Here is a 21,097-nt window from a genome sequence, read left to right as displayed (position 1 = left end):
TGACATTTATTTAATTAAATTCGCGTTATTCTGGCGAGTATTGTGATGTGTAATCGCAAACTGAACGTGTCGACGGTCATTTTCTATCGATAAACAATTACAGAGATTACAGTCCTTCCTATCGATTATGGCAATGGCGTGTTTAGTGGATTGAGGTTAACTGAAGTGACACGTGAGTATTTCCTGTTATGTAAACATGGCCAAACTCGTGAAGTGAATGTATGCCCTCAATTTATCTTAGGATTTTGATGGTTAATAACTATTTTTAACTGTTATCTGATTTTTCATTTTAGCCGTGTTTCTACTCTTTCTAAGTTAACGCGGTTTTGGATCAAATTAGTTATGAAGTTAAATGGTTTTTCTAATGTTCAATGAAAAGCTGATGTTTATATTTGAATGAACTGTAGACCTGTGAATTAGCTTATCTGTTGCATTGATGATGATATAAAATATGCAAAAGTCCAAAGATCTTTATTTCCATCTACTATTATATACAACAGACCGTCCTATAATTTTTGTTTGTCTTTCGTTCGATATATTATATATTGTAAATTACTTTAAAACTTGTTTCGCTCTTTAGGAATTTACTTGTGCATGTTTACTACCATTTGCACCTTTCCCAACTTTAGTTAGTAGTTACGGATGGGACCAGAGCCGGCCCTACCATAGGGCGAACAGAGCAGCCGCTCCAGGCACTAAGTTTTAGGTGGTGCCTCAGTGTTAAAGAAAAGTAAAGGGTATAAATTAGGGGCCACCAAGGGGGTGCCATAACAGGATCTCGCTCCATCCTAAAACTTGCCTCGGGCCGGCACTGGATGGGACGCTGTGAACTGGGTGTCCTATTGCCCGGGTTACGACATTCTGGAATTTATAGTATTCCAGTCTCCCATCCTATCTAAAGTTTTATTTGGGCCAACTTTGAAACAAATAAGAAAACATCTATGTGAACACCAAAAGTCTGTTGACGAAGGCGCTGAACTTGCCAAGTACATTTTAGAAGAAGAGTATACCCCATGTTTGAATGATGTCACCCTGTTTAAGGACATATCCAATCCTAAACAGAATTTTGTTTGGGTAACCTTATTTGAGACAATTAAAGCCTATAAACAGGCCTATGTTTTATCTTTCAGGTTTCTGATTAATCTTATATGATTTGCTGTGTAAATTTTATTTGTATTTTTATCTTAATTTTAGTGCCATAAAAGGAAATTCCAATTAGTTGTATTGAATTAATTCCGTTTGATGTGCGAGTGCTTTGTACATTTTAATACATCATTCTTGTTCCAAAACTAACTTTCTATAATGTCAAACATGTTCAAATTTTATATATTTATAAAAGTGGATGATTTTAGAACTAAATACTGTGATTAATCTATTTTTATAATATACTATATAATGATATTCATTATATTAGTTTTAAAACAAACAAAATGTGAAGAGATAAAGTAATTTTTTTGAAATAAAAGTCAGACATTATAGTACAAAATGGATTAATACAAGAGTAAGATCATATTTTAGCAGCCATCGTAACCCATGGACAGTAAATATAAAGACCATTGTGTTTATGATTATAAATGATCAGGATACATGAGAATGACAGAACCAGTTTAATTGGTTGGAGAAGCAAGTGCCCTCCTCACTTTGATTTCAGCTAATTGATAGAACAGCTAAAATTGACTTTGGGATGATAATGGTTCAGGATTTCTCATATTTTATCAGTACAGATGTAAGTATACCTTGTCTTCTTTCTTTTTCCTATTTCTTAGAGATTATGGCTAAAACTTTTTCCTTTCCTGTTTGGCATTTGTCTAAGAAATGGCTTGATTTTTCAACCTATTTCCTAGACCAGGGGTTGCAAATCTATAGCATGAATGCCCAAAGTGGCATGTAAGGAGAAATCTGGAATGTAATGAATCATGTGGTTTTGATTTGTCTTCTGTCTTTTTCAATCATCCTTTTGCTATTAGCTTTACATTTATTCTAATTAAAGAATATTTGTTTAATTTATTTAAATATATTATTCAAAGCCTAAAACTTTGACATAAACATCTTTAAAGTTAAGTATGCTTGCTATATGGCACACGGGCTCAAAAATGGTTTGCCACCCCTGTCCTAGACAAATGCTTCTAATGTTTGGATATATAATGATTTTGGAGAATCTTTATGAGGATATTTATGCTAATGCAGACACTCCATCACTGATGTGCATCTTGATATTTAGGACATTGCAAGTGATATGACATTAGTTTTACAGATTATAACAAACAACTGCTAAAGTTCTGGTTGTTTATTGTTATGGAAACTTAGCAATTGTTTATCAGTATTATTATAATTGTGCAAAGATATGTTGATTTTTACAAATTCACAAAATTTTACAGCCTTGCATGAAATTATTTTTAATTTGAATATTCTTTTTGTTTACTTATTAAAAATCATTGTTTGTAAATTTTGATGTATTTGTGGAATGCAAATGATTCAGCAAAAGTCTTCAGTAAGCTGGGATTCATTGAGATAGCTGTTGAAATTTAGCAATCACAAAAGTTATAATAGTGGAAATACAAAAACAAGCAATGTAATTAAACATAATTAACGCATATGGATAAAATTATATACGTTACCTTGCAAAGATTTTTTAGATCTTCAAAACTTTCAAAAATGAATGAGCTTAAAGCTGAAGTCAATAACTTAATTCACACGAAGTGAATGTATGCCCTCAATTTATCTTAGGATTTTGATGGTTAATAACTATTTTTAACTGTTATCTGATTTTTCATTTTAGCCGTGTTTCTACTCTTTCTAAGTTAACGCGGTTTTGGATCAAATTAGTTATGAAGTTAAATGGTTTTTCTGATGTTCAATGAAAAGCTGATGTTTATATTTGAATGAACTGTAGACCTGTGAATTAGCTTATCTGTTGCATTGATGATGATATAAAATATGCAAAAGTCCAAAGATCTTTATTTCCATCTACTATTATATACAACAGACCGTCCTATAATTTTTGTTTGTCTTTCGTTCGATATATTATATATTGTAAATTACTTTAAAACTTGTTTCGCTCTTTAGGAATTTACTTGTGCATGTTTACTACCATTTGCACCTTTCCCAACTTTAGTTAGTAGTTACGGATGGGACCAGAGCCGGCCCTACCATAGGGCGAACAGAGCAGCCGCTCCAGGCACTAAGTTTTAGGTGGCGCCTCAGTGTTAAAGAAAAGTAAAGGGTATAAATTAGGGGCCACCAAGGGGGTGCCATAACAGGATCTCGCTCCATCCTAAAACTTGCCTCGGGCCGGCACTGGATGGGACGCTGTGAACTGGGTGTCCTATTGCCCGGGTTACGACATTCTGGAATTTATAGTATTCCAGTCTCCCATCCTATCTAAAGTTTTATTTGGGCCAACTTTGAAACAAATAAGAAAACATCTATGTGAACACCAAAAGTCTGTTGACGAAGGCGCTGAACTTGCCAAGTACATTTTAGAAGAAGAGTATACCCCATGTTTGAATGATGTCACCCTGTTTAAGGACATATCCAATCCTAAACAGAATTTTGTTTGGGTAACCTTATTTGAGACAATTAAAGCCTATAAACAGGCCTATGTTTTATCTTTCAGGTTTCTGATTAATCTTATATGATTTGCTGTGTAAATTTTATTTGTATTTTTATCTTAATTTTAGTGCCATAAAAGGAAATTCCAATTAGTTGTATTGAATTAATTCCGTTTGATGTGCGAGTGCTTTGTACATTTTAATACATCATTCTTGTTCCAAAACTAACTTTCTATAATGTCAAACATGTTCAAATTTTATATATTTATAAAAGTGGATGATTTTAGAACTAAATACTGTGATTAATCTATTTTTATAATATACTATATAATGATATTCATTATATTAGTTTTAAAACAAACAAAATGTGAAGAGATAAAGTAATTTTTTTGAAATAAAAGTCAGACATTATAGTACAAAATGGATTAATACAAGAGTAAGATCATATTTTAGCAGCCATCGTAACCCATGGACAGTAAATATAAAGACCATTGTGTTTATGATTATAAATGATCAGGATACATGAGAATGACAGAACCAGTTTAATTGGTTGGAGAAGCAAGTGCCCTCCTCACTTTGATTTCAGCTAATTGATAGAACAGCTAAAATTGACTTTGGGATGATAATGGTTCAGGATTTCTCATATTTTATCAGTACAGATGTAAGTATACCTTGTCTTCTTTCTTTTTCCTATTTCTTAGAGATTATGGCTAAAACTTTTTCCTTTCCTGTTTGGCATTTGTCTAAGAAATGGCTTGATTTTTCAACCTATTTCCTAGACCAGGGGTTGCAAATCTATAGCATGAATGCCCAAAGTGGCATGTAAGGAGAAATCTGGAATGTAATGAATCATGTGGTTTTGATTTGTCTTCTGTCTTTTTCAATCATCCTTTTGCTATTAGCTTTACATTTATTCTAATTAAAGAATATTTGTTTAATTTATTTAAATATATTATTCAAAGCCTAAAACTTTGACATAAACATCTTTAAAGTTAAGTATGCTTGCTATATGGCACACGGGCTCAAAAATGGTTTGCCACCCCTGTCCTAGACAAATGCTTCTAATGTTTGGATATATAATGATTTTGGAGAATCTTTATGAGGATATTTATGCTAATGCAGACACTCCATCACTGATGTGCATCTTGATATTTAGGACATTGCAAGTGATATGACATTAGTTTTACAGATTATAACAAACAACTGCTAAAGTTCTGGTTGTTTATTGTTATGGAAACTTAGCAATTGTTTATCAGTATTATTATAATGGTGCAAAGATATGTTGATTTTTACAAATTCACAAAATTTTACATCCTTGCATGAAATTATTTTTAATTTGAATATTCTTTTTGTTTACTTATTAAAAATCATTGTTTGTAAATTTTGATGTATTTGTGGAATGCAAATGATTCAGCAAAAGTCTTCAGTAAGCTGGGATTCATTGAGATAGCTGTTGAAATTTAGCAATCACAAAAGTTATAATAGTGGAAATACAAAAACAAGCAATGTAATTAAACAATTAATGCATATGGATAAAATTATATATGTTACCTTTCAAAAATTTTTTAGATCTTCAAAACTTTCAAAAATGAATGAGCTTAAAGCTGAAGTCAATAACTTAATTCACACTAATTTTATGTTTTCATCAAACTTACATTGATGAATGCTAATGTTGTCAGTTTTTCTGAGGTCATCATTCAGTATAGAATAAACAAATAGTTGAGAGTTTTACAAATACAATTTTTTCAAAAGAACTTGAAGGTTTGCAAATGTCCAAAATGAATGGAAGAAAAATAATAGTGTTTATCAACATAAGATTGCTGAAGACACGAGGTTAAGGTTAGGGTGAATTGTTCAAAAATTTTTTCAATCAATATTTAATTAACTATATTTTTAAAATAGAAAGCAAATTCTTTGAAAAAGATGCACGAGACAGCTTGCACTGCAATGATCTGATTAACAATCTAATTTTTGTTTGGTTAAGTTAATATTATTGAATTTTTGTGAGTAAATTTATTAATAATTGAAAGTGATAGCAGGTTTTAACTAAGGTATCGGCCTGTCAATCCTGGAGATGTGGGCTTAAGTTTGGATTTGGATCCTTAGTTTTATGGATGATCAGACCTGTATATGTTGGTTCCTGTCTCTTGTTACCTATTCATTCAGTACATTCCAGTATGCATAAGTCTCAGCCGAGCCAGTGCAGTTCAATAAGCTTTTACCAGAATGTCTGGTAGCATAAGACAGAAGAAGCAAACAGTGCCATATTTGCATTTGCAGACTTATTTTATCAAAATGACTTTGGACTAATAAGGATAAGTAATAAAAAATCCAGCAACAAGTTACATTACTTTCCAGACAGATTTTAAACTATATATGGCATTATCTATTATGATATTTTTTAAGAAAACTATTTTTAGTTATTATAAAATGGTAAAAAGCTTAATTTTGAGGGTAGAAACTAATTTTATAAAAAGTTGTAAATTCTATTAATAATAACAAGTAAATTTGTCATTAAAGTCTGACCCAACTCGAGATATGACGTAGACCCACCTCTATTTCCCCAGCCCCTCAATCTTTAACTATCAAAATTTATAGCATCAATACTCCTTATGCACAAGCTAACATGCCAAATTTCCCTTCTTAATCATTATCCCATTCTGAGACATTAAATGAAACACTTCAACAGACATACACACAAAATCCACAGAACTTTCTTCCATATTTTTGATATCTTTGGGTTTAGGGGGGTCTCAAAATGTGCAGATTTCTAAAAAAGTGAGGGTTAAATTTTACACAATTCCAATACTTTCCCATATTATATACATAACAAGCTGGGAAGGTAAAATGTGATGTTTATATAACCATGAGGTGTCTATATTGTTTCATCAGAGCTCATTGTATTCATAGCCCAATGAATGCAATGTACATTAGTTACTATAATGACGAACTGTCAATAAATATTGGAACACATTTTAGTACGTTATGAATCACCGATGGACGCACTGTACGATGCATACTGGAATGTACCCATTGTCATTCTGAACCTGATAGGAATGAGATTTTTCATGGCTGTCACAAAAGAAAGGCTATGCCTTATAAAGAGGAAAAAATTTTGAAAGTACCAATGAATTATTAAAAACATTAATCTTGAAATTTGCTGCAGTTTTATTTTGAATAAAGTTATAGCCAAAAAATATGATTTTTCAGCTTAAAGCCTAACTTTTTGTTTTAAGATTATAGTATAGATTTCCAAGTAGAATATATCTTGTGGTTGCTGGCAAAATCTTTAGAATATGTAATTCTGATCAGGGAATATGATAATATTTTTTGTCTTAAAGGAATTTAATTTTGAGGAAAAACAATTTAAACTCATTAACATTCTCGCATAAATTGGACATTCTGCTGAGACAACACTGCCGTCAACCTTTTGCCGAGACCGAACTTTTAATATTAAAGTTACTGAAATGATTTATTAGTCAGACAATACACTAGTTGTCTGCTTAAGAAGTTTCCTCATTATCTAAATTACAGCTAAAATACAATAAATTCTGTAGACTTCTAGAGTAAAGTCTGTTGTTCCCTTTAGATTAAATGAATAAAAAGAGAATAAATTCAGAAAAGTAGAAGGTTGATTTTGTGAATATTTTTATTGCATTTCAATTTTTCACTCATGCATTTTATTACTAGAAAATTATAAGTTATTACGGCTATCGTGTTTCGCCGATACATTGCAAAAACTATTTTTCCTCGATTGTTGTTACTGATAAAATTAATAATTAAAATGAAACATAAATTATTTATTTTTAATAAGTTGTATGTCCACATAAGTAAATTGTTTATACATACATATTTAATATTTTCATTTGTATGAAAATTAAATAAATTATCATCATCGGTAACAACAATCAAGGAAAAATAGTTTTGGAATATATCAGCCATTTATATGTATTATTCAAGAAATAAAATATTTTATTTTTATCATTGTTTACGAATGACACAGCTAAAAATTATAAAATTTTCTATGATATAGAACATTGCAAAGTATTCACAATTTTGTTTGTTTTTGATAACATTTGTTAGATTTTATGAAATTGTTGACTTTGCTAAATTCCGTATTCATATTTTAAGAATGTGAGTTGTCCTAGAGAACAAGTAGAGCATTTGAAAGTTTTTAATAACTAAATAGATTATTTTTTCCAAAAATAAAAAGTTTTTGACCGTGCAGTAATTTATCTCTTTCCATGCAGGGTTGTGTTCAAATTTGATTAGCTCCTTTGGTTTTTTGTGAGAAGTTTGGACGTTCTCATTTATTGATTGGGTTGTTCTGATGCAAACATTTTATAATAAAGCAATGGTTCGATTATATTTGAATCCAATTCTTCGGTTATTCCATTGCGGGTTGATTCTGTTTGTGACTGAGTGATTAGATTCAAAATTGATTAGACACTTTGATTTATGTGGATAGTTTGGAACAGAGTTTCATGATCTGTCCGTGAAGTATCATAAAATCTGAAACTAAATCAACTTGAAAATAAAATTTAAAATATACAGTAATACCTCGACTTACGCTACCCCGACTTATGTGAACCCGGAGTTACGCGATTTTCAAATCTTGTCAATTTGTCTTTTGTTTGAGCGCCACGCCACTCTCGATTACTCACTCCCCCCACACTATTGTTCAGCTTACATCTTCGGACGTGTCGCGCGGAATCGACACATAGCTACAATTTATTTTGTGTTATTTATTTCTGTGTTTGTTATATCTACGGAGACTCGAGAGACTCTATGTGGTGATTTCTTGTAACCGTGAATGAATCAAAAGATGAGATAAGATTAACGAGAACATTTATTAGCTTACATACATCCGACTTGGATTTTACACAAATTGCGAAATTATACCCCGACTTACGCGGTTATCGCTCAGTCCCACCTATCGCGTAAGTTCGGCGTATTACTGTACTTTAGTTTCATTCTTTGAAGTTATTTTTTATTTATAATATTAATGACATGAAGTTAAATTTACCACAGAATATTATATCCTTGAAAGCTACTTTAAGAAAATTGTTTTTTTCTATTTTTAAATATTTTTCTGTTTTTTTTCCTGTAACTGAATATTTATTATATTTAAATATTAAATATTTAAAATTAATTAAAACATTTTAATTAGAAATAAAGTATTTGAAAATATTGGAGTTAAATTTTATGTTTTGCGTTAATTAATTGAAAATTTTATTTACTTTCAGATCCTGAAAAATACAAATGCCTAGAAATAATCCAATCATCCTCCAGCATGGGATCAATGGGCAGTGGGTGGGTGCGGAAAGAAATCAACACAGAAACAACAGCAATAATCGCAATCCCGTTTTGAACGTTCAGGACAGAGTGTGCCATGTTATATTCATTAAAATTGCTCTTACTTACGCTAAAATTTTTCCTCCGCCTATTAGAAGATTGTTCGAATATATTATTTTATCGAAGGTAACATTTTGATGTTGATTTTTACATAACATATGCCAGTTAAGATTGTCTTATTGATTTTTTTTTAATTCTGAAATAAATCTTTAATTCTTTAAATTTAATAAATTATAACTGCACAATGAATCTATAAATGTACAAAGCCAATATTGTAATGGTTTTGAGTTTGTACATTGGGTATATTCCAGTATACATCAAACAGCATACTGGTGAACCACAATGTACTGATATATTTTCTTATATTCACCTATGAGTTCATTGGTGCACTAATTGATGGATATTACTTTAATCATGTTATGGATATGGAGAGCTCTGATGAAGCAATAAGACTGCCTTTATGGTTTATTATTAACACCAGTTTTACTATTTTGTCAAGATAAGTGTAAATTGCTTCTGCTGTCTTGTTAGATTGCCAAATATTCCAGTAAAAGCTTATTAAACTGTTCGTCGGTACATTGGTTTTGTTTGAGACTGACGCATACTGGAATATACACATTTCCCATTTATAGACTTGTTATGAAATTATAATTTATTAAATTTATGAAATTGAAGATTTGTTCTATTTTCTAAATAAAATTTGCTTAATAATAGTTTTTAATTACAACTTACGACATGTTATCGTTAATTGAGATATTTAAAAATTCAAGTGTCTCACAGAAACAAATTTTCACTATTTTCAAATCTAGTACGATACATTATCATATTAATTCAATTGATACTACAGATATTTGCTAATGAATTTTAACACACACAAAAAGCGATATAGAATTTGTGAGTTTTTATTCATAATTCAATTTTTTTTTTATATGTGAGTGAGTGTAAGTTTGGGAGTCTTGGAATTTAATGTTACTTGCTGTTTCACTGTCTGTTTTTTCTTTTTTTTCTAAAAGTGTTGTAACTTCATTTGCACAACCTCCTTTCATACACATGACCATGCTTTCTTTTGTGCTAGTTCTGCTTAGTAATCACTTTATCTTTCTTCAATATATATATGTATGTGCATTGTACACACACAGTAGATGCTTATGCACATGAAATTGAGTATTGACATTTTTCAACACATTTTATTTACATACATAAACCAATGGATTTCACAGAAGAGTTTAAAACTAGGGATGTTCAAGGGGAAAAACCTGTATATACATGCATTTTGAGAAGTGACTATATGTATGGTTTTATATTTGGCCTGAATATATTCTTTTAAAATTGATTAATGTGTCTTGTGTATTTCATATCCTGATTTAAAATTGAATGGTTTATTTTTTTGAATATGTGTACAGTAATATAATTTTTAACGTGAATGAAGATGTTTTTACTATTAGAAAGGATTATTATTTTATTAAATAGAAATCATTTTCAATTAAAATGAAATGTGTGGAATGAAAAGTACAGAATAAATAATAAATATAGATGACATTTAGTGATATAGATATGAAAATAATCTGTAAAATGTGAATAAGTAAACCATGCTAAAGTTAATTCTGTAGCTGATTAAGGTTTATTTATATATAAATGACCGTTAGTTAGATTGAATGTATTACTAGTAACATTTAGTTAAATACATTACTAAGATCAGGGCTGGTTGTAAACTGTTAACTGCTTGTATGATACAGATATTTGGCTGCCCCTATCAATACTGATTGTGAGTAAATTCATAACCATAAGAGCCTACTGGCATGTTTTATGACAGCTTCATATAGTTGATAAGTGTTAAAAAATTCATAAAAATATTTGATATATATATTTATTTATTTCAATTTTATTCAAATTGAGCTGTCTCGTAGATAACATATGCCTTTGTTCAAAGTTATATTGTATTGCTACCATAAAATAGAATTTTCAAATTAAAATGAAATTAATTTAAAACAACTTTTCTTATTTAGTATATAAATACAATATATACAAATGTGTATATAAAAATTAATTTAAATATGAATACTTAAATGGTGTTCATCTCTTTCTTTAGTTAAAGTTCCATTAACAATTAAAACAATGGTATAACTATCACTTTAGAATTAATGGTACAGGAATAAAAGCCCATTCACAACAAAAATTAAGCATAAACATAATACCTTGTATGGATGGTATTTAATACAACCATTCACAATGAGTTATATAAGTATAACCTTAAACTTAATCATAAGATGTTAACATAAATAAAGCCTGAGGTTTGGAAACTATAAAAGTTTACAAACTTAAAGTTTTTGTTTTTTATATGATTTAAAACAAGAAACAATCATAGTGGTTATGAAATTCCACTGACGAATTTCTCTCTGTTTGAATGGATAAATTTCCCATCAACTGTTGCTTGCACTTGCATGTTTTCTGATGCAGAAACCTAACATGTATGCTTTGCATTATTTATATCTGCACGGTTATATCATCAGTCGTCATGCAAACGTCAGTCTATTTCATTGTCGACCACTATATTAAAATAATAATAAATTATATTTGAATTTTATTTTATAAAGTGCAGTATTGGCCACCCTAGGAATTTGACTGTGATCGTGATGATGAAGCCATAATCTATAAAGGTTGTTCTTAATAAACATTTTTCTTTATTATCTTTGTCTAGTGCAGTATCTATATTTTTTGTGTTCCTGAACCATTCTCTTCTCAACTGGTTTCTTCATTAGTTTTGATCTCTCTCGAAGATCCTCTCAACATATATCTGATGAAATTTACTTTTAATCTGTTTTTATATCATTTCCTTGAGACAGAGTAGAAAGTTACCCTACATATATGTTCATTATCACTCTTCTTAATACCATTTTATTCATTATCTTGTCCATATATCTCATTCCCTCTACCTGTATGAGCTCTAATATTCTGTTATATATCCAGTAAAGATTTTAAAGTAATTCTTACATTAAAGTTTGTATTAAGAAACATTCAAAATGCATATGAGAAGCAAAATAAATAAAATTATGTTATATTTTACAAGTGGATAATAAAATATATTAAAATTAAGTATTGAGAAATATTTTGAAAGTTTATTATAATAAAATAAGGATTATAGAATGAATGAGTAATATGTAATTATTTTCTTATTTTTGGGAGACATTCATGACACATTCAGGATTTAATTGTAAATGCTTTGTTTTTTATTTTACACTCCTGACACATTCTAGATCTCATAGTATAAATGGATGGGAACTGTTCCAAGGCGTTAGTTAAACTTAGCTTTGGCACAGATATTATTTGTTTTAATGAGACTTTACTAATGCACATTTGATTACTATGAATTTTGATTAGCAATAATATTAATAATAATGTTCTGCACAGCAAGGATGTATTATAATTACAATTTATTTATTTTTTTTATCTTTATTTAGATTCACCATATTTTAGAATTGCATGCGTAATAATTATTTATAGAGTTGTTATTCGTTTCATTTTATCATTAATACTAGAGAAAAGAATAGTAGTTAACAAATAGTGAATTAAAAATATATTTTAGAAGTCTTTTTGTTACATTATCTTCAAAATATTTAGGAGTGTTTTTTTTTTCATTTTCACGATTGTTTAATTTGTAATTAAATTGTTAGTTTCATTGTTTAAAAATTAGCTAAGTGACAAATTTATACACAGTTTGGCTTTTAGATTGTGCATAAACTACAGAGACTACCAATAAGTAAATAGACACATACTGTAGGTTTTTAGTATGCATATATTAATCCTACTGTAGTTGTCCAACCACTATCTTTCTTCAAAGCCTTAACCCAGTCAGGCATGGAATTAATGATCTCTGCTAAATTGGTCTGTGGAATGTTAGTCTGCTTGGCAGGCAAACAACCTAAAAGTTCTCCATGGGTAGCAGGTTTTTATGAATATCATCACAGCACAATCCAACAGATTCTGGATGTGTAGGATGGGATTTTTATTGGGTGACCCACAGTAGTTTATGGATGTTTTGTATTGCCACTCCTTCCAGGTCATTATGGCAGTGTGATGAAGCTCCATGAACAGGGTGGATGTTTTATCCATTGATCCACTGAAGAATGTCCACTTCTCCAATATGGCAGTATATTTTGGAGTTAATATTGCCCACACATATTTAGGGTGTGCATTTACTTATGGATTATCTCTGTGTCACGTGATGTTTACTCTGATTATTATTCTTCTCTTCTAAGACTGCTAACAAATGTGTAAACCATTCTGCTGATTTTTCATATCTTTGATAATCAGAGTATCACATGGCCATGGAATGGTTCGGTCAAGCAATTGATGAAGATGAAACATTTTATTTATGATTATCTCTGTATTTTGTAATTTTGGATAAAGCAAATATATAGTTAGAAAACTCCATAAATTTAAAATACAGGAAAAGTATTTGCTTTAATGGAGCATAAATCAAAATAGAACATAAAAATTACAAGTTGAAACACTTTTGGATTTGCATCCATCTTTAGATGTTTAGAAAAATATTTTAAGCATTCAGTAGAATGTTTAAAAATGCCATTAAAGCAAATATTTTTTTAGTAGTTCTTTAAAAGTACAAACACACATCACATATCCATGTAATTATTGGATCCAACACAAAAAACTTGGTCTTGAAATCTTTCTTAGCTGCATACAAAATACTTAAAATGTAAACAAGGAAAGTATTGCTTAAATCAGGTTCCCAAACCAGTCGCTAGCAACCCTTTTAGAGTCATTCCACATATCAGAACTGGTCATTCATAAATTAATGGAAACTGTTTGAGGTCAGTGGACAAGTTCAGTTTTTTAGTTAAAAATATAAATAATAATAAATGGAGAACTTGTTTCAATTAAAGCCTTTGTCTTGTTTGTTTTTAAAAGTAACACACATTGTGAGCAATATTTAAAAAATTTTACTTAACATATTGCATTACTGATAATCATCAATATTTCACAGTTTTATGCAGATATAATGTATTAATAGATCTAGGAAAACAAAAAAATTATATAATTAAAAATATTATAAACATTTTCATCATTTAATAGCTTCATTTAAATGAAGAGAATTGCAATTTTTATATTTAGCTCATTATGAAATCAAACAGTGTAAATTATTGAGGAAGATATTGGGAAAGTTAGATGAATTACATTTTTATTGTCTTTTTGGAAACATAAGTGAGAAATTAAGTAAAATAGTGTTAGAGTTTTTATGTTTCTAGCTAGCAAAAGAACCTAACAAAGGTCATTATCATATGAAATAAAGGTTTATTTTTCAATCCTGTTATTAACTTACGATAACTGTGACAAATGTTTAGTGATTGCCTCATTAGGGATGTCTTAAACCAGTGTTTCTCAACCTCTAACAAATTGTCCTCCCCTTCAATGTAGTATCGCCCCCTTCAATAAAACCATTACGTAATATCATCCCCTTCGCTTCAAAATTCTGATGCTGTGGGCCAAATTCATACTGCATTGAATAGACTAGTGACTAGTATAATGTTATTTGTTTAATTATTGTACGATATAACAAATAAAATATCTAATTATTTTTAATATAATGTTATACTATATCGCCCAGAAAATTGTGTTTCGTCCCCCAAAATATAAATTGTTACTAATCGCCCCCCTCAACATGGAAAAATGCCCGCATAGGGGCAATATCGCCCCTGTTGAGAAACACTGTCTTAAACTAACTTAAAACTAGAAATAATGGAAAATACAAATGAGAGAGAAGAAGTGAAGAAGGGCAAGCAAAAGAGAGGTACCTCTGACTTCAAAATGGTGGATCTGGGTGATATTGGGACTCTTGTTTTTCTAATGTTGAAATAGTATGGTGTCAAGTGATTTCTCTTCCTGTTGGTGGATTTTCAAAACCTTAATTTTGCTTTCTGTTCAATTTTAATTTCTTGTAGGTTTTAAATTATCAGCATCACAAAGTTCTAGTTATCTTCTTTCTGATCCACACATTGAAAAATAACTTTATCCAGAAATATTTTTACACATGTCTCTCCATTTACAGCTAGCTTTACTTTACTTTACATCTACTTTACATATATAACTCCACCTTTACCCCTGCTGTCTTTATTACCTCTTTAGACAATAGACCAACAAGAGAAAAGAGAAAGGAATCATTACATTATACAAACTTCTACAAAGTATAAATTATAACTACAATATACAAATAAATACATATGGCAGATGACTATCACAATAACATGTTTATATGAAGACTGCCTTTGCCTCTATATGCTATTTTATAATAATCAATTAAACATTTGTCGTAATTTCTTACTTACTTTTTCAATGGATCATATCTATACGATAAAGAAATATCTTTGCTTTGCCCTGTAATGTGCTATATATGAAACTTGCATTTCGTTCAATAAAAAATCTCTTGAAGATGGAATTATGTTTATAATATTTCTAATTAAATATATATTTCTTTTGTTGTCTTTATAATAGCTCAATAAAACTGCTATTAAATATAAATAGCAGTTTTATTGAGTTTAGTAACTGAAAATTTTAATTAATTCTTCATTGAATTTAGTATGTAATTACACTTTATTTTCATTAAAAACTGTTAAAATATTTTAGAGGAAAAAATGCTTTTTTTTCAGGAGATTAAGACAAATTATTACCTTAACATAAAGTTACCGGACATTCCAAATTAAGTGGAATTGTTCCACTCTTTAATATGATCTTTTAATTTTAAACTGTCTCAAAAAATTTGCTATTTTTGAATTCAAAATTAGCTACTATTCACTGCATAAATTGTAAGTAATAGATGGCTCACATACAAGTTATAGTGTAAAAATTTCAATTTGAAATTTTTACACTATAACTTGTATGTGTAAATAACTAACATAACTAACACTATTTATAGAAACAGTAGCTCAATTGGCAATTTATTGCCCACCAGCAGCCCATTGTTCAGAAAAGAAAAATACAATATATACTCTGATCAATTAGTCTGGCTCATTCAGAAAAATAGAGTACTTATTTAGAGCAGGGATAATAAAGGAATGAATCAAACATATTCAAATTCAATTGGGTCAAAATAATTTTACTACTAAATACAAATACTACAAAGAAAACTATTGATACATATTTAATAAATAAATTGTTGCATTTTGTATTTAAAATAAATTATTTATAACAAAATACAAAAACATTTTTAAAAAATTAATAAATATAAAATAAATTTTCTTTTATTTAAATAAAAAAATTTAATTTAATTTAAGATGCCATTGTCGGAGTTGGAATCGACACATTTTTCCTGACTCCGACTCCACAGCCCTGCTGCTATGATCCAATTAGTGGGTTGTCATAAAATATCTGCCACACTGCCGATAACATTTCACAGTCTGGCAATTGACACACTCTCTTTATGGAGACTTTATGTAATTCTGATTCTATTCTTCTTATACATTTCTCATTGAAGATTTTTTGTTAATTTAGCTTTCTCTAAAATTACCATTATCCCAGGCTCTGTAGCTTAACAGACTAAAGCCATAACCAGTTTGTTGTGAGAAATGTTACAGATTATTCTAGCTTTCTAACATCATCAATGATGCCACAAAGATAGAAAACCACCAGTTGGCAATCACATGACTCATTCAATGTCATGTTGATGTGGATTTTTACATCTCAGGATCTGGTCATTTTACTTCAGCTGTACTATATTCTACAATAATTCTTAATAGATTTTTTTAATACTTTTAAATTTATTTCGTAACTGACCAAGACACAAATTTCACAGAAAATTGTCTTTAATATTATTTTTATTTTTCACAAATTTACTTACAGCTGTGCATTTTTTTATTATACACAAAAGTATTTTAGAATTTTTACTCTTTCCTAACATATTCGAGCCATTACTGCAGTTAACGATCCAAAAATTTAACAAGTAAGTGTCATTTGTCAATGGAAATGCTAAAATGTCCTTTCCTTTCTTTGACAATTGAAATTGTCTTGCCGTAAATGAAATTGTCTTGCCGTAAATTTAATTAATTTAGGTCAAGTATAACAAGGAATAAATATAATGGTTAATAAATAAAGTTTTGGAATAAAACTAGACTCAATTAAATGTGGAGATGTAATTTTTAAACTGTTTTTGTTAAATATTTGATTAACTTAAAGTATTAAAAAGTGACTAGATTTATTTTTAAAGTTTATAAATTCTCATTTAATTTGAAAATTTATTACAGAATAATGAAAAATGTTCAAATTATAATCAGTATTTTATTAAACATTTAATTTTTTTTAATATTTGTTTTAAATATTTGATAATTTTGCCAGCTTTTCCCAATAACATGAATATTAACAATTGATATTTAGTCAATAATTTAATTATTATTAACATTGGCATTGGTATCACTAATTAGTGATAATTTGTTCATTTTTAATTTTGATTTAGTTTGGTAGACTACACTATTCTGTTTTTTTGGATGATTCCTTTCTTTTAATGTACAGTACTTCTCTTCCTGGAACTCGTGTATTTTTTGAATTGTTGTGGCTTGTACATTGAGTGTAATGTTTCTTTCTATCTTGCTAATGTAAAAAATTAATACCCAAAACATTTACAATCCAGTATATTTGTTATTACACAGAACAGAGTTTCTTAAAATCACTATTGCAATACAGTAATACTTTGACTTACACTACCCCAACTTACGCGAACTCGGAGTTATGCGATTTTCAAATCTCGTCGATTCATCTTTTGTTTGAGTGCCATGCAACTCTTGATTACTCATTCCCCCCACTCTATTGTTCAGCTTACATGTTCGAACGTGTTGCACGGAATCGACACATAGCTAAAATTTATTTTGTGTTATTTATTTCTGTGTTTGTTATGTCTATGGAGACTTGAGAGACTCTATGTGGTGATTTCTTGTAACCGTGAACGAATGAAAAGACATGATAAGATTAACAAGAACATTTATTAGCTTACATACATCTGACTTGGATTTTACTCAAATTGCGAAATTATACCTCGACTTACGTGGTTATCACTCAGTCCCACCTATTGCGTAAGTTTGGGGTATTACTGTATTCTATAAAAAGTTTTGATGATGATCATTGTGTTTAGTATTTTCAATGTTCCTATTCTTTCAAAGTCTTTGAATGCTGGACAAGCCTGCATGATGCAGTTGAACACGTTATGCACATCTGATGGAGTTTGAGAAAGGCCACGTCATCAAGCTGAGGAAAGCAGGATGATCGTTTTCTGAATTTCTTACCAACTGCCACCTTCTGAATTTGGATCATTCTAACCTGACTGCAATGAGGTTTTGGAGACAGTGGAGTCCTTATGTTTCAAAAAATATTTTTAAACTTAAATGAGCTAGTATGTTTGATAAAAGGATTCAACAAGCTTTATTACCTAAATTTAAACAAACTTGCACATTTGAAATGAGCATTTTACACTTCAATAAAGTTAAATTAAAATTATAAGTAAAAAACAGTTAGTAAACATTAGTGCAGGAAGTAGTATTACAATACATCAATACGTAAAAGCATCTGGGTGTGTTTGTTGAACTGTTCCAGCTTTTGAAGTTATATTAGAGCCAAAATTAGTAACATGCACAACATAAGAATCATACAAACATGTAAATATATACAAAATAACAAATACATATCACTAGACAGTAACAAGTAAGTATATGAATAGTGAGCTGAAATAAAAACCAGAAATCAAGTTTAACAATCACACAACTAAATAAAAGCAATGAGTAATAACATAAACATAAAGAACAACATAAGAAATACATTTCGTGGATAAGAATGAAATAGGGTTTTGGTGAACCTAGAATAAATTAGCCTGATGTAAGTAAGGAGCAACACAATATGAAGTGTGAGACCAAACACAAAACTATTGTAACTACGTTCACACTAATAAAGTTTTATTTGATTTCAATGCTTATTTTTTTTGTGTGTAAAATGAAGATGTGCAAATACCATTATATGTATGCCTATGTAAATATATGGATCTGTGTATTAACCTACAGGAAACTTTCTTAGACCAACCCATAGTTATCTAGAGTTAGGAGGAGTTCTGTTTCAGTCAGTCTAGCAAACTGCAAAAACAAGATTCCATGTTCAACTATGCCAACCTATGTATTTTTCCAGCAGTGAAGTAGATGATTTTCAAATGTTTTTGAGTACATTCACTAGTCTGCTTCAGGTTTAATGTAACTTCTTATTTTTCAAAAAGATTCCTGTTTGATGGGTGGATAATAAAGCTTTAAAATCTAATATAGTAATCCAGAAAGTGGCAAATTGTGAAGAATGTTGCAGAGTTTCTTATCAGCTGTAGTGAATTGGTTAGTGTAAATTGGTACATCCCTTTAAGTGCATGACTTGGAGTTCATGGATGACTTGCTCCAACTTACGGGTAGGCGATTTAGCTTTGTCTAGGAGGTCCTTAACTGCTTTCCTTGATTGTGTGTTTTTGTATAGGCAAATAGTTGAGGCACAGCTGGCAAGACTACTGTCACCTTATCCAATGTCAATAATTCAACCAGTGGAATAGTGTAAATCTTGGAACTCTTGGACTCTATGAAGTCTTTTTCAACCATTTCAAATTGAGTGTCAGCAATATATCTTTGTAGCATAGTGATATATGAGTCATGTTTCATCAAGACTACTGACTTATTTTTGTTTGCTTTTAAGAGAGTGATATTCCAATTGCTATACTTTCCATTTATTATAACAGAGTTGGGAAAGTAATAAGGAAAGAAGCTAGGGCTCTTCTAGACAAAGTCTCATTAATCTGAACTAATTGTGGAGTTATTTAAATCAGTGGAGGCAAAATACAAAGAAAAGGAAGTCAAAAATGACTACAGAAAAAATACATGTATTAATACATTTAAAACTTGTTTCTACACTTTTTTTTTTCTATTATTATTCTATTTGATATTAAGTTTACTAATTTGATTAATTAAGATTTTATGTAGTAGTCATTAAACATTTAAAATAATAAAATATTAATATGATATTGCATTTACATAGAAAAATGTATTATTATTTATTAGTTTTCAAATATGAATGAAAATTTTGTAATTTTATTTTCAGGCATTGGTATCTTTCTTTATTTTAATTTATATTCATTTTGCCTTCATTCGTTCACCGATCAAATGTCTCGACGAGTTGCACAATAACTGGCCGAAAGATGGGATCCTGCGCATCGAAATCGTACGGCACGATAACGACAAAGCTTTCGTCGTCAATGACAATTTAATAACGCCGGAGGAATCGATGGACTTTTCTGTCGGTTTAAATTACACTTCCGTTTTTATGGATTTAGTTACGCATATAGATAGCTCTGCTCCTTCAAAAGGTGGGAATATTTCAATTTGTTTATTTCTCTCAATTAATCTTATCAATATTGTAATGTTTGGTTCATCTTGTTTATATTAAATAGTTAATTTCAATTAATATAAACAAGATGAATATATTATATATAATTTATACAGAATTGAATATATATTACATACAATTTATAAATTTATTTGAGATTACTGATAAATAAAATCTGTATTTAAGTTGATAAGGAATTTTTAAAGTTGACAGTTAAAATAAATAACATTAGAGCATCATTTATAAGAGTTACGGCCCATGTATTGAGAGTTTCAAACAAACTTGAGATACATATGTTTCAGAAGAATGCTCACAGTAAGCATAATGTATGATTAAAAGAAATATGCATAATGCATACAGTTCTTCATATTCTCTATTCAAAATCTGTCAACAGTAGTACAAAGTATAGTAAACCTTTGATTTAACAGACAATTTCTGTTCTTAAGGACAAATTTAAAACCTTTTTTTATTCATGAATAGTACTTGCTGAAAGATTGGGTCAGTGAACACAAACTATTCATTTTACATCATATTATAATAACATTTTAATGCATCCTGTGCATTATAATTTTGTTATTTATGTTTTCAAACTGCATTTAATTTAATAAACTTTTGAAATAAGTTAGCAGTCAACCATTTTCTCAATCTGTTAGATCAAGTATCTACTGTAAAGAATATTATAAAGAATTTTACCGTGAAATGATGGCATAATAAATAGTAAATTTTACTTATTTTAGCTTCACTTCCAGTTAAACAAGTAAATGTAAATGAGCATAGGTGACTGAAGA

General features: G+C 29.5%; 1 protein-coding gene across 2 annotated transcripts in view; it reads left to right on the top strand.

The window, feature by feature from the left end:
* Window positions 1-21,097, top strand: part of LOC111634635 (membralin-like) — a 60,378-nt gene that overhangs the window by 432 nt on the left and 38,849 nt on the right. For both annotated transcript variants that reach the window (XM_023379468.1, XM_023379467.1), the window contains exons 2-3: window positions 8,798-9,032; window positions 20,025-20,289. In XM_023379468.1, coding sequence (XP_023235236.1) covers window positions 8,814-9,032; window positions 20,025-20,289 — 484 coding nt within the window. In that variant the 5' untranslated portion in view covers window positions 8,798-8,813. The remainder of the gene's footprint in view (window positions 1-8,797; window positions 9,033-20,024; window positions 20,290-21,097) is intronic.

This window comes from Centruroides sculpturatus, unplaced genomic scaffold (assembly GCF_000671375.1).
Source record: "Centruroides sculpturatus isolate CEXI.00-Female unplaced genomic scaffold, Cexi_2.0 scaffold899, whole genome shotgun sequence".
NCBI classification, from domain to species: Eukaryota; Metazoa; Arthropoda; class Arachnida; order Scorpiones; family Buthidae; genus Centruroides; species Centruroides sculpturatus.
Note: the sequence above shows the minus strand (reverse complement) of the source record. Positions and strands in the feature narration are given on the sequence as shown.